This window comes from Rhinoraja longicauda, chromosome 40 (genome assembly GCF_053455715.1).
Source record: "Rhinoraja longicauda isolate Sanriku21f chromosome 40, sRhiLon1.1, whole genome shotgun sequence".
Taxonomy (NCBI): Eukaryota; Metazoa; Chordata; class Chondrichthyes; order Rajiformes; family Arhynchobatidae; genus Rhinoraja; species Rhinoraja longicauda.
Genome location: NC_135992.1, coordinates 2,910,140 through 2,922,647, shown reverse-complemented (window position 1 = coordinate 2,922,647; position 12,508 = coordinate 2,910,140). Strand labels below are relative to the sequence as shown.

Here is a 12,508-nt window from a genome sequence, read left to right as displayed (position 1 = left end):
TGTGTGGCCCCTGGTTCTGGACCCCCCCAACATTGGGAGCATTTTTTCCTGCGTCTAGCTTGTCCATTTATGGTCCATTTCAGTCTGAAGAAGGGTCTCGACCCGAAACGCCACCCATTCCTTCTCTCCCGAGATGCTGCTTAACTTGCTGAGTCTCTCCAGCATTTTGTGAATAAATCGATTTGTACCAGCATCTGCAGTTATTTTCTTATATCTTGCTTGTCCAGTCCTGCTACGGTTTTGCACGTCATGTTATTGTTTTGCCCTCGTTCACAGGATGAAGAGGAGCACCTTCCTTCGACTGCGGCTCCTGGCCGGCGAGGCCTTCAGGCTGGGCGACGTGATGCGGGAGTCACTGAGGAGCGACCCTCTCTCCCCCATCCTTGCTGAGCCTCACCTCGCCGCCCTCGACCGCAGGCTGCACACCGTGCTGCAGGCCGCCGCGGACTGCATCGACAAACACGGCGAGGACAGCGTGCTGCAGAACGACACGAAGCCCGGGCCGGACGCTCAGCGGAGGTGAGCAGGGTTGACTGGCCCAGGGGCCTGTCTGTGCCAGCAGCCCTCGGTCAACGACGGGTCAGACGGCCGTAAGCAGCGACCTTCACCTTGTAAATGCTCCATAAACTCAAGGACTCTGCGAGTCGTTTGAGGATGGGCTGATTTATTTACCTCTTTAAATAAAGGTTTTCTTTGCCGTTTCGACAGCTGATGTTAGATTCTTGCAGTAAAGTTGCATAGAAAATAGGTGCAGGATTTCCTAGATTTTAGATTTAGAGATACAGCGCGGAAACAGGCCCTTCGGCCCACCGAGTCCGCGCCGACCAGCGATCCCCGCACACTAACACTATCCTACACACACTAGGGACAATTTTTACATTTACTAAGCCAATTAACCTACAAACCTGTACGTCTTTGGAGTGTGGGAGGAAACCGAAGATCTTGGAGAAAACCCACGCAGGTCACGGGGAGAACGTACAAACTCCGTACAAACGGCGCCCGTAGTCGGGGTCGAACCCGAGTCTCCGGCGCTGCATTCGCTGTAAGGTAGCAACTCTACCGCTGCGCCACCGTGCCGCCCATAAGGAGGAGGCCATTCGGCCCTTCGAGCCAGCACCGCATGTTGCTGTACATGATCTCCTGCGCTCCATCCACCCCGAGAGCTGTCCTGAACTACTATCTACCTCACTGGTGACCCCTTGACTGTGCTGGCTTCACCTTGCACTAAACGTTATTCCCTTATCATGTAACTGTACACTGTAAATGGCACGATTGTAATCATGTATTGTCTTTCTGCTGATTGGATAGCACGCCACAAATGCTTTTCACTGTACCTCGGTACACAATAGACAATAGGTGCAGGAGGTGGCCATTCGGCCCTTCGAGCCAGCACCACCATTCAATGTGATCATGTCTGATCATCCACAATCAGTACCCCATTCCTGCCTTCTCCCCATACCCCCTGACTCCACTATCCTTAAGAGCTCTATCTAGCTCTCTCTTGAATGCATTCAGAGAATTGGCCTCTACTGCCTTCTGAGGCAGTGAATTCCACAGATTTACAACTCTCTGACTGAAAAAGGTTTTTCCACATCTCCGTTCTAAATGGCCTACCCCTTATTCTTAAACTGTGGCCCCTGGTTCTGGACTCCCCCAACATTGGGAACATGTTTCCTGCCTCTAACGTGTCCAACCCCTTAATAATCTTACATGTTTCAACAAGATCCACTCTCATCCTTCTAAATTCCAGTGTATACAAGCCCAGTCGCTCCAGTCTTTCAACATACACACGACAATAAGCTAAACTGAACAAAAGCTTTTCACTGTACCTCGGTACACGTGACAATAAACGAAAGTAAACTAAACTAAACCACATCCCATCTTCGGATTGTTAGACCCAGCTATTTTGGTTGCTGTTCCCCTCCCCACACTCCACTGTTGCAAGGCAGCATCATCAACACTGCATAGGGTTGCCAACTTCCTCGCTCCCAAATAAGGGACAAAGGGTGACGTCACCGCCCCGCGCCCCACGTGACCTCACCCAGCCAGCGGCCACGTGCTCCCGCTCCACCAATGGCGGCCGCCCTCACCTCCACTCTTCTTCCTCTAGCCCTGAAATTCCTGACTTTATTAGTTTAGAGACACAGCGTGGAAACAGTCCTTTTCGGCCCACCAAGTCCGCGCCGCCCAGCGATCCCCGTAAATTAACACTATCCTACACACACTAGGGACAATTTTTACACTTACCAAACCAATCAACCTACATACCTGTACGTCTTTGGAGTGTGGGAGGAAACCGAAGATCTCGGTGAAAACCTACACAGGTCATGGGGAGAATGTACAAACTCCGTACAGACGGCACCCGTAGACGGGATCGAACCCGGGACTCCGGCGCTGCATTCTCTGTAAGGCGGCAACTCTACCGCTGTGCCATGACGCACGGTGGTGACAATTTTTGAATAGGTTCAAAAATCTATTTCCTCATTAAGTATTTCAGGTATAGGATTATTATTGCCACTTGTTTTGCGTGCGATCTAATCAAGCCTGTGTCTAAATCTGTTTCTAAACCCCAACCATCTTGTAATGGTTGTGTTAGAAGGATGAGAGGAGATCTTATCGAAACGTATAAGATTATTAAGGGGTAGGACACATTAGAGGCAGGAAACATGTTCCCAATGTTGGGGGAGTCCAGAACCATGGGCCACAGTTTAAGAATAAGGGGTAGGCCATTTAGAACTGAGATGAGGAAAAACATTTTCAGTCAGAGAGTTGTGAATCTGTGGAAGGCACAAACCGGCGACAGGCAGGGTGTTGGGCGCCCAAGGCTCATCGATGCGCGAGGGCAACGAAGGCTATCCCGTCTGGTCCGAACCGACAGAAGGTCGACTGTGGCACAAGTCACAGAAAATGTTAATGGTGGTCACGGGGGGAATGTGTCACAATACACAGTGCATCGCACCCTGATGCGTATGGGGCTGCACACGGAGGACCAACAGCATATTAGGCAGATGGGCATAATGTTTTGGCTCATCAGGTCATAATGTTTTGGCTGATCGATTTTTATCCTCTCATTCGAGACTCTCCGTAAGTGGAAATATCTCCATGTCTACTCTGTCATGCTCTTTTAGGATCTTGCAAGATGAAATAACTTAGTATCCGCACCTGGAGTACTGTGTGCAGTTTTGGTCTCCAAATTTGAGGAAGGATATTCTTGCTATTGAGGGCGTGCAGCGTAGGTTCACTAGGTTAATTCCCGGAATGGCGGGACTGTCATATGTTGAAAGACTGGAGCGACTAGGCTTGTATACACTGGAATTTAGAAGGATGAGAGGGGATCTTATCGAAACATATAAGATTATTAAGGTGTTGGACACGTTAGAGGCAGGAAACATGTTCCCAATGTTGGGGGAGTCCAGAACCAGGGGCCACAGTTTAAGAATAAGGGGTAGGCCATTTAGAACGGAGATGAGGAAAAACTTTTTCAGTCAGAGAGTTGTAAATCTGTGGAATTCTCTGCCTCAGAAGGCAATGGAGGCCAATTCTCTGAATGCATTCAAGAGAGAGCTAGATAGAGGTCTTAAGGATAGCGGAGTCAGGGGTTATGGGGAGAAGGCAGGAACGGGGTACTGATTGTGAATGATCAGCCATGATCACATTGAATGGCGGTGCTGGCTCGAAGGGCCGAATGGCCTCCTCCTGCACCTGTTGTCTATTGTCTATCCTCCTCAACTAAAAATAATATAGATATAATTTAGGGCACAAAACGTTGGAGTAACTCAGCAGGTCAGGCAGCATCTCTGGAGAAAATGGATAGGCAACGTTTCAGGTCGGGACTCTTTCTCAAACCCGAAACATCACCTATCCATTTTCTCCAGAGATGCTGCCTGATCTGGTGAGTTTTGGTTCAGTTTAGTTTACAGAAAGGCCTGACTGAACCAGGAGATTACAGGTTGTGACAGAATACAACTCTACTACCATCTCACACAGTCTCATTGATCCTCTTTGCGATTCCAACGATGTAACACGCTCTCAGCAACACACTACTGAATGGAATAGGACATGTTATTATTCACCACAGTATGTCACAACTCTGATAAATGCAGCACCCCATTACTCGAATCTCAACACTGTAGATCTCCCACAGTACTGGGGTGTTAGGGTTGCCAACTATCCCGTATCAGCCAGGACATCCCGTATTATAAATTAGTATTGTCTCGTACCGGGACCGCCCTTGTCCCGTATTAGTAGGGTTCCTCACTCCCAAATACGGGACAAAGGGTGACGTCACCGCCCCGCGCCCCACGCCCCACGTGACCTCACCCAGCCAGCGGCCACGTGCTCCCGCTCCACCAATAGGCACAAAATGCCGTAGTAACTCAGCGGGTCAGGCAGCATCTCTGGAGAGAAGGAATAGGTGACGTTTCGGGTCGAGACCCTTCTTCAGACTGATTTATGTGTGTGAGCTTCACTACAACAGGCACCTTGGGATAGGGAATTAAAGAGACAGGCAGGCAGAAGCTCATGGTCACTCTTGTACACCGCAATGGAAAGAAAGACAAGGGACCTGGGGAAACACACGAGACGGCGGATGCCGCAATGTTGAACAAAAAACAAAGTGTTGGAGGAACACAGAGGGTCAGTCAGCATCTGTGGAGGGAAGGACGGAATGTCTCTGGTTAAAATTAAGTCCAATGGTGTTATCATATGACTAGGTCTATACTGTAGGCCGCCAAATTGTGACAGAGAGATGGAGGAATGAATATGCAGAAGGAAAAGAATCGGAAGTCTATGCTGGTTCAACCATTCAATAAGATCACAGCTGATCTTTTAATTGAATTGAATTGAATTGAATTGAATTACCTTTATTGTCATTCAAAATGAATTGAACGAAAATCATTTGCCACGCACTTTACCTCAGAGCAACTTACTTGCAGTTGTTCCACGTTCCTTGAAACATTCGGAAACATTTACAGAGTTAGGTGATATAAGATATAAGATATAAACGTGTAAGATTATTAAGGGGTTGGACACGTTAGAGGCAGGAAACATGTTCTCAAAGTTGGGGGAGTCCAGAACCAGGGGCCACAGTTTAAGAATAAGGGGTGGGCCATTTGAAACGGAGATGAGGAAAAACGTTTTCGGTCAGAGAGTTGTGAATCTGTGGAATTCTCTGCCTCAGAAGGCAGTGGAGGCCAATTGTCTGAATGCATTCAAGAGAGAGCTAGATAGAGCTCTTAAGGATAGCGGAGTCAGGGGGTATGGGGAGAAGGCAGGAACAGGGTACTGATCGAGAATGATCAGCCATGATCACATTGAATGGTGGTGCTGGCTAGAAGGGCCGAATGGCCTCCTCCTGCACCTATTGTCTATTGTCTATTGACAGCTGCAGAGTACTTGTTGAAGAGCAAAGAAAGGGATGAACAGGGACCTGGCAGGACCTTTTGATTCATTTTTCTCCTCTGTCTCCATCTGCTGGTTTTTAAAGTACGTGACAACCTCGGCCTGCACCAGATCGGCCTCCCCTTTCTTTCCACCCCTCGTCCTCTCTGACTTACAGCAGGATCATTTTAAGTTCTGAGGAAGGGTCTTTGACCTGAAACAACAACTTTGTTTCTTTCTTGACATCCCAGGGGCCTTCCACCATTGCCAAGCCTAAAGTCAGTACGCGAGGAAATCCTCTTCGTTTGCCAGGGATGAGTGCAGATCCAACAATTCTCAAAGTAGCTTGATACTATCTTGGACATGACAGACTTAATTGGCCCCCTAATCACCTGTGACAGGCACTGCAGTTGAGCAACTGAACTGAAGTCTGAAGAAGGGTCTCGACCCGAAACGTCACCCATTCCTTCTCTCCCGAGATGCTGCCTGACCCGCTGAGTTACTCCAACATTTTGTGAATAAATACCTTCGACAGGCACTGCAGTAACTCCATTGGAAAACTCTGAAAACACCTTTCAAGGTTCAAGATTCAAGATTCAATTTATTGTCACACGTACCAATTAAGGCACAGTGAAACTTTTTTTAGATTTTCATTTTTGAGATACAGCGCAGAAACAGGCCCTTCGGCCCACCGAGTCCGCGCCGCCCAGCGATCCCCGCACATTAACACTATCCTACACACACTAGGGACAATTTTTACATTTACCCAGTCAATTAACCTACATACCTGTACGTCTTTGGAGTGTGGGAGGAAACCGAAGATCTCGGAGAAAACCTACGCAGGTCACGGGGAGAACGTACAAACTCCGTACAGACGGCGCCCGTAGTCAGGATCGAACCTGAGTCTCCGGCGCTGCATTCGCTGTAAGGCAGCAACTCTACTGCTGCGCCACCGTGCCGTGACCATAAGTGAAAAGCAACAAGACACACAGCCACATAAAATAAAATTTAACATAAACATCCACCACAGCGGATTCCACATTCCTCACTGTGATGGAAGGTAATAAAGTTCAGTCATCTTCCTCTTTGTTCACCCGCGGTCGGGGCTGTTGAACCGTCTGCCGTTGCCGCTGCCAACTGTCCGAGCCCTCGCGTCGGGGCGATCGAAACTCCGGCGTTGGGACGATTGAAACTCTCTCAGCGGCACGGAGCTCCCGAAGTTAGACACAAAATGCTGGAGTAACTCAGCGGGTCAGGCAGCATCTCGGGAGAGGAGGAATGGGTGACGTTTTGGGTCGAGACCCTTCTTCAGAAGAAGGGTGGGTCTCGAACCCGAAACGTCACCCATTCCTTCTCTCCCGAGATGCTGCCTGACCCGCTGAGTTACTCCAGCATTTAGTGTCTATCGTCGATTTTAACCAGCATATGCAGTTTTTTTCCTATGCATTGGAGCTCCAGAGTTGGCCTCTTCTCACCTGAGACCGCGGGCTTCACCTTTCAAACTTCTATCACCAAGTACAAGATCAGTAAGCACACGGGGTCACAGCCACTTACAGGTTCCCCTCCAATCATGCACCGTCCTGGCCTGGAAACATGTTGCTTCTCCTTCATGTTCACCAAATCTAAACCCTGCAACGCTATTTCCGACCGTAATGTGAGAGCAGGCACAAAAAAGTTGGAGTAACTCAGCGTTTCTGGAGGAAACGAGCGGCCTGGAACGTGGCAACTTCAACTCCTGACCGCGGGAGAAGACGGCAGGGGAAGAGAAAAGACATTTAGATTTAGATTTTGTTTTAGAGATACAGCGCGGAAACAGGCCTTTCGGCCCACCGTGTCCGCACCACCCAGCGATCCCCGCACACTAACACAATCCTACACACACTAGGGACAATTTTATACATTTTACCCAGTCAATTAACCTACAAACCTGTACGTCTTTGGAGTGTGGGAGGAAACCGAAGATCTCAGAGAAAACCCACGCAGGTCACGGGGAGAACGTACAAACTCCGTACTGACAGCGCCCGTAGTCAGGATCGAACCTGAGTCTCCGGCGTTGCATTCGCTGTAAGGCTGTAAGGAACGAGATGAGAAAACATTTCTTCACACAGAGAGTGGTAAGTCTGTGGAATTCTCTGCCACAGAAGGTAGTTGAGGCCAGTTCATTGGCTATATTTAAGAGGGAGTTAGATGTGGCCCTTGTGGCTAAAGGGATCAGGGGGTATGGAGAGAAGGCAGGTACAGGTTACTGAGCTGGATGATCAGCCACGATCATATTGAATGGCGGTGCAGGCTCGAAGGGCCGAATGGCCCACTCCTGCACCTATTTTCTATGTTTCTATGTAACTCTACCGCTGCGCCCCCATTCTGGCCTTCCATCACAGTGAGGAGGTGACTGGAGGAGACTCACTGTGATGGATGTTTCTTTTTTGTGTGTTTTGTGTTGGTTTGTGATTGTGTGTGAAATTGTTTATTTTTATTGCTCTATTGCTGGACCGTGGGTGAACTTTCATTTCACTGCACATCTTGTATGTGTACATGACAAATAAACTTGACTTGACTTGACTTGAATAGGGGCAGCACGGTAGCGCAGCGGTAGAGTTGCTGCTTTACAGCGAATGCAGCGCCGGAGACTCAGGTTCGATCCTGACTACGGGTGCTGCACTGTAAGGAGTTTGTACGTTCTCCCCGTGACCTGCGTGGGTTTTCTCCGAGATCTTCGGTTTCCTCCCACACTCCAAAGACGTACAGGTATGTAGGTTAATTGGCTGGGTAAATGTAAAAATTGTCCCTAGTGGGTGTAGGATAGTGTTAATGTGCGGGGATCGCTGGGCGGCACGGACTTGGTGGGCCGAAAAGGCCTGTTTCCGGCTGTATATATATGATATGATATGATATGATAGGTGACGTTTCGGGTCAAGACCCTTCTTCAGATTGAGAGTCAAGGGGAAGGGAAATTAGAGATGTAGACGGTGATAGAGAAAGAGAGAGATAAACAAATGAATGAAAGATATGCACAAAAAGTGGAGAGCAGGAAACGGAGAGAGGGAGCAGCGGGAGAAACATAGCAACATAGAAAATAGGTGCAAGAGGAGGCCATTCGGCCCTTCGAGCCAGCACCGCCATTCAATGTGATCACGGCTGATCATCCACAATCAGTAACCCGTGCCTGCCTTCTCCCCATATCCCTTGATTCCGCTAGCCCCCAGAGCTCTATCTAACTCTCTTTTAAATTCATCCAGTGAATCGGCCTTCACTGCCTTCTGTGGCAGAGAATTCCACAAATTCACAACACTCTGGGTGAAAAAGTTCCTTCTCACCTCAGTTTTAAATGGCCTCCCCATTAATCTTAGATTGTGTGGCCCCTGGTTCTGGACTCCCCCCAACATTGGGAATTTTTTTCCTGCATCGAGCTTGTCCAGCCCTTTTATAATTTTATACGAGAGAGGGTGTTGCAGAACTCTCGTCGGAGAGAGGAGAACTTCTTCAAAGTAGGCGTACCTGGAGGAGATTTCGCAGTGGAGTGGCCAACATGTGTGAGGAAGGAACTACAGGTGCTGATTTGTACCTTCACCAGACGGATTGCATTGTTTCAAGGATATACCAACTGGTATTGTATGTTGGTATTGGTTTATCATTCTCACCTGTACCAAGATACAGTGGACAAACATTCTAGTGTGTTCTCTCTAGGTAGATCATACCAAATGGCACGGTGGCGCAGCGGTAGAGTTACTGCCTTACAGCAAATGCAGCGCCGGAGACTCAGGTTCGATCCTGACTACGGGCGCCGTCTGTACGGAGTTTGTACGTTCTCCCCGTGACCTGCGTGGGTTTTCTCCGAGATCTTCGGTTTCCTCCCGCACTCCAAAGGCGTACAGGTATGTAGGTTAATTGACTGGATAAATGTAAAAATTGTCCCTGGTGTGTGTGTTGAATAATGTTAATGTGCGGGGATCGCTGGGCGGCGCGGACCCGGTGGGCCGAAAGGCCTGTTTCCGCGCTGTATCTCTAAATCTAAAAAATCTAAAATCTAAATCTACATGAGTTTATCTTATAATGCAAGCGAGAACACAAAGAGTGCAGGATGTAGTGTTTTAATTTTTTTAAATTTAGTTTTAGAGATACAGCGCGGAAACAGGCCCTTTCGGCCCACCGTGTCCACGCCGCCTAGCGATCCCCGCACATTAACACCATCCTATACCCACTATCTCCTATGCACTCTATCTCCAGGTCCCTCAGGTCGGCCGACTTGGGGCTACTGACTATCCCGCGGTCTAGGCTTAAGCTCAGGGGTGACCGCGCTTTTGCGGTTGCAGCTCCTAGACTGTGGAACAGGATCCCTCTCCCCATCAGAACTGCCCCATCCATCCACTCCTTTAAGTCCAGGCTCAAAACCTATTTCTACTCCCTAGCGTTTGAGGCCCTCTGAGGGGGCGTTGTGAACTGTTTATGTATGTGCTGTTATGTTTGTGTGCCATTGTATGTTCGTTTCTTAGTACCTGAACCACTTTGGTCAACGTGGGTTGTTTTTAAATGTGCTGTACAAATAAAATTGACTTGACTTGACTTGACCAGGGACAATTTTTACATTTACCAAGCCAATTAACCCTACAAACCTCTTTGGAGTGTGGGAGGAAACCGAAGATCTCGGAGAAAACCCCTCGCAGGTCACGGGGAGAACGTACAAACTCCGTACAGACAGCACCTGCTTGTAAGGCAGCAACTCTACCGCTGCACCACCCTGAATCCACTAGGGCACTAGGTTACAATAAACTTCCTACATATTCCAGGAATGCATCTCGTAAAAATGGGAGAGGTTTAATGCATTGTAAAATCTGCTCTCAGTTTCCGAGATTGGTACTGCTCTAATGGGCTCTTTGTGTCATTTTCTTTGATTTAAACCATCCATTGTTCTGCATTTAGATTTTCTTTTTGTCCCCTGTGAATCACAAGGCACTGTTTGTTTCAGGAGTGACTCTAATCTCCCCAGTAATTTGACAAGACAACCAGGAGTGCCAACACAGGCGGTTCGGAAGCTGCTACCTACATCTCAAGAGAGAACAAAAATGAGACCAAAGGTGGACACAAAATGCTGGAGTAACTCAGCGGGTCAGGCAGCATCTCGGGAGAGAAGGAATGGGTGACGTTTTGGTCGAGACCCTTAAGGGATTTCTCTCTCTCCCGAGATGCTGCCTGACCCGCTGAGTTACTCCAGCATTTTGTGTCTACCTTCGATTTAAACCAGCATCTGCAGTTCTTTCCTACACAAAAATTAGACCAACTCGTTTTTTGCAGATCATCAGCCCTTGACTGACGTTCTCAAGGCCAATGGAGACTCAAGGAGTGCAGGTGAGGTTCCTCATGGCATACCGACGGCCTCAACAGATCATCTCGTTACAGAGTCTGACAGCGTGGAAACACGCTAGGTTGCCAACTGCCCCGTGTGTACTGGGACATCCCATAATTTGGGCCAAATTGATTTGTCCCACACGGGACTGCACTTGTCCGCAATCAGGCCCGGGGGGGGGGGGGGGGGGTGCTTTAGGACCAGACACTGTAGGCCCGGACACTGTAGGCCCGGACACTGCAGGCCCGGACACTGCCGGCCCGGACACTGCAGGCCCGGACACTGCAGGCCCGGACACGCAGGCCCGGACACTGCAGGCCCGGACACTGCAGGCCCGGACACTGCAGGCCCGGACACTGCAGGCCCGGACACTGCAGGCCCGGACACTGCAGGCCCGGACACTGCAGGCCCGGACACTGCAGGCCCGGACACTGCAGGCCCGGACACTGCAGGCCCGGACACTGCAGGCCCGGACACTGCAGGCCCGGACACTGCAGGCCCGGACACTGCAGGCCCGTACACTGCAGGCCCGGACACTGCAGGCCCGGACACTGCAGGCCCGGACACTGCAGGCCCGGACACTGCAGGCCCGGACACTGCAGGCCCGGACGCTGTAGGCCCGGACACTGTAGGCCTGGACACTGTAGGTCCAGACAGTCTAGTAGGAAAAAAAAAGCACATGCTGGTTAAAATCTGTGTCTACCTTCCGGGCAGTGTAGGTTCGGACAGTCCAGGTCCGGAGGCCCGGGCGCCGCCTGACGAAGGTTGCCTGGCAACCCGTCTCCCGGCCCGGGCGACCGCCATTGGTGGAACGGGAGCACGTGGCCGCTGGTTGGGTGAGGTTACGTGGGGCACGGGGCGGTGACGTCACCTTGTCCCGTATTTGGGAGTGAGATAGTTGGCAACCCTAAAACAGGCCCTTCGGCTCAACGTGCCCACGCTGGCCAACATGTCCCATCTAGACCCGTCCCACATGCCTGCATTTGTCCCATGCCCCTCTAAACCTGTCCTGACCATCAAATAACCCAACAGAACCCTCATCCAGCAATCCTCCAGCCCACCATCTCGCCTGGCGGACAATTCCAAAAGAGCTTCAATCAGCCAATCTCGCTTACCCTCAGCCCATCCTTAATTCAATAGACAATAGGTGCAGGAGGAGGCCATTCGGCCCTTCGAGCCAGCACCGCCATTCAATGTGATCAAGGCTGATCATTCTCAATCAGTACCCCGTTCCTGCCTTCTCCCCATACCTCCTGACTCTGCTATCTTTAAGAGCTCTATCTAGCTCTCTCTTGAATGCATTCAGAGAATTGGCCTCCACTGCCTTCTGAGGCAGTGAATTTCACAGATTCACAACTCTCTGACTGAAAAAGTTTTTCCTCATCTCCGTTCTAAATGGCCTACCCCTTATTCTTAAACTGTGGCCCCTTGTTCTGGACTCCCCCAACATTGGGAACATGTTTCCTGCCTCTAACGTGTCCAACCCCTTAATAATCTTATACGTTTCGATAAGATCTCCTCTCATCCTTCTAAATTCCAGTGTATACAAGCCTAGTCGCTCCTGTCTTTCAACATATGACAGTCCCGCCATTCCGGGAATTAACCTAGTAAACCTTCGCTGCACACCCTCACCGAGAAGTCTGAAATATTGAATGCTGACTGCATCTCTTTCCATGTCGGCACACAATACCCAGTTGTGTGAACAACGTGGAATAAATGCATGTGGCACAGTGATGTGTTGCAGCCAATTCGAGGCAGCACTCTTGGTCTGGAGACCAACAGGAC

General features: G+C 49.8%; 1 protein-coding gene across 1 annotated transcript in view; it reads left to right on the top strand.

The window, feature by feature from the left end:
- The window catches only part of LOC144611299 (extracellular serine/threonine protein kinase FAM20C-like), a 53,396-nt gene extending 52,694 nt beyond the window's left edge, over positions 1 to 702 (top strand). Inside the window, exon 10 of the mRNA XM_078430340.1 lies at positions 277 to 702. Coding sequence (XP_078286466.1) covers positions 277 to 523 — 247 coding nt within the window. The 3' untranslated portion in view covers positions 524 to 702. The remainder of the gene's footprint in view (positions 1 to 276) is intronic.
- The last annotated feature ends 11,806 nt before the right edge of the window (positions 703 to 12,508 follow it).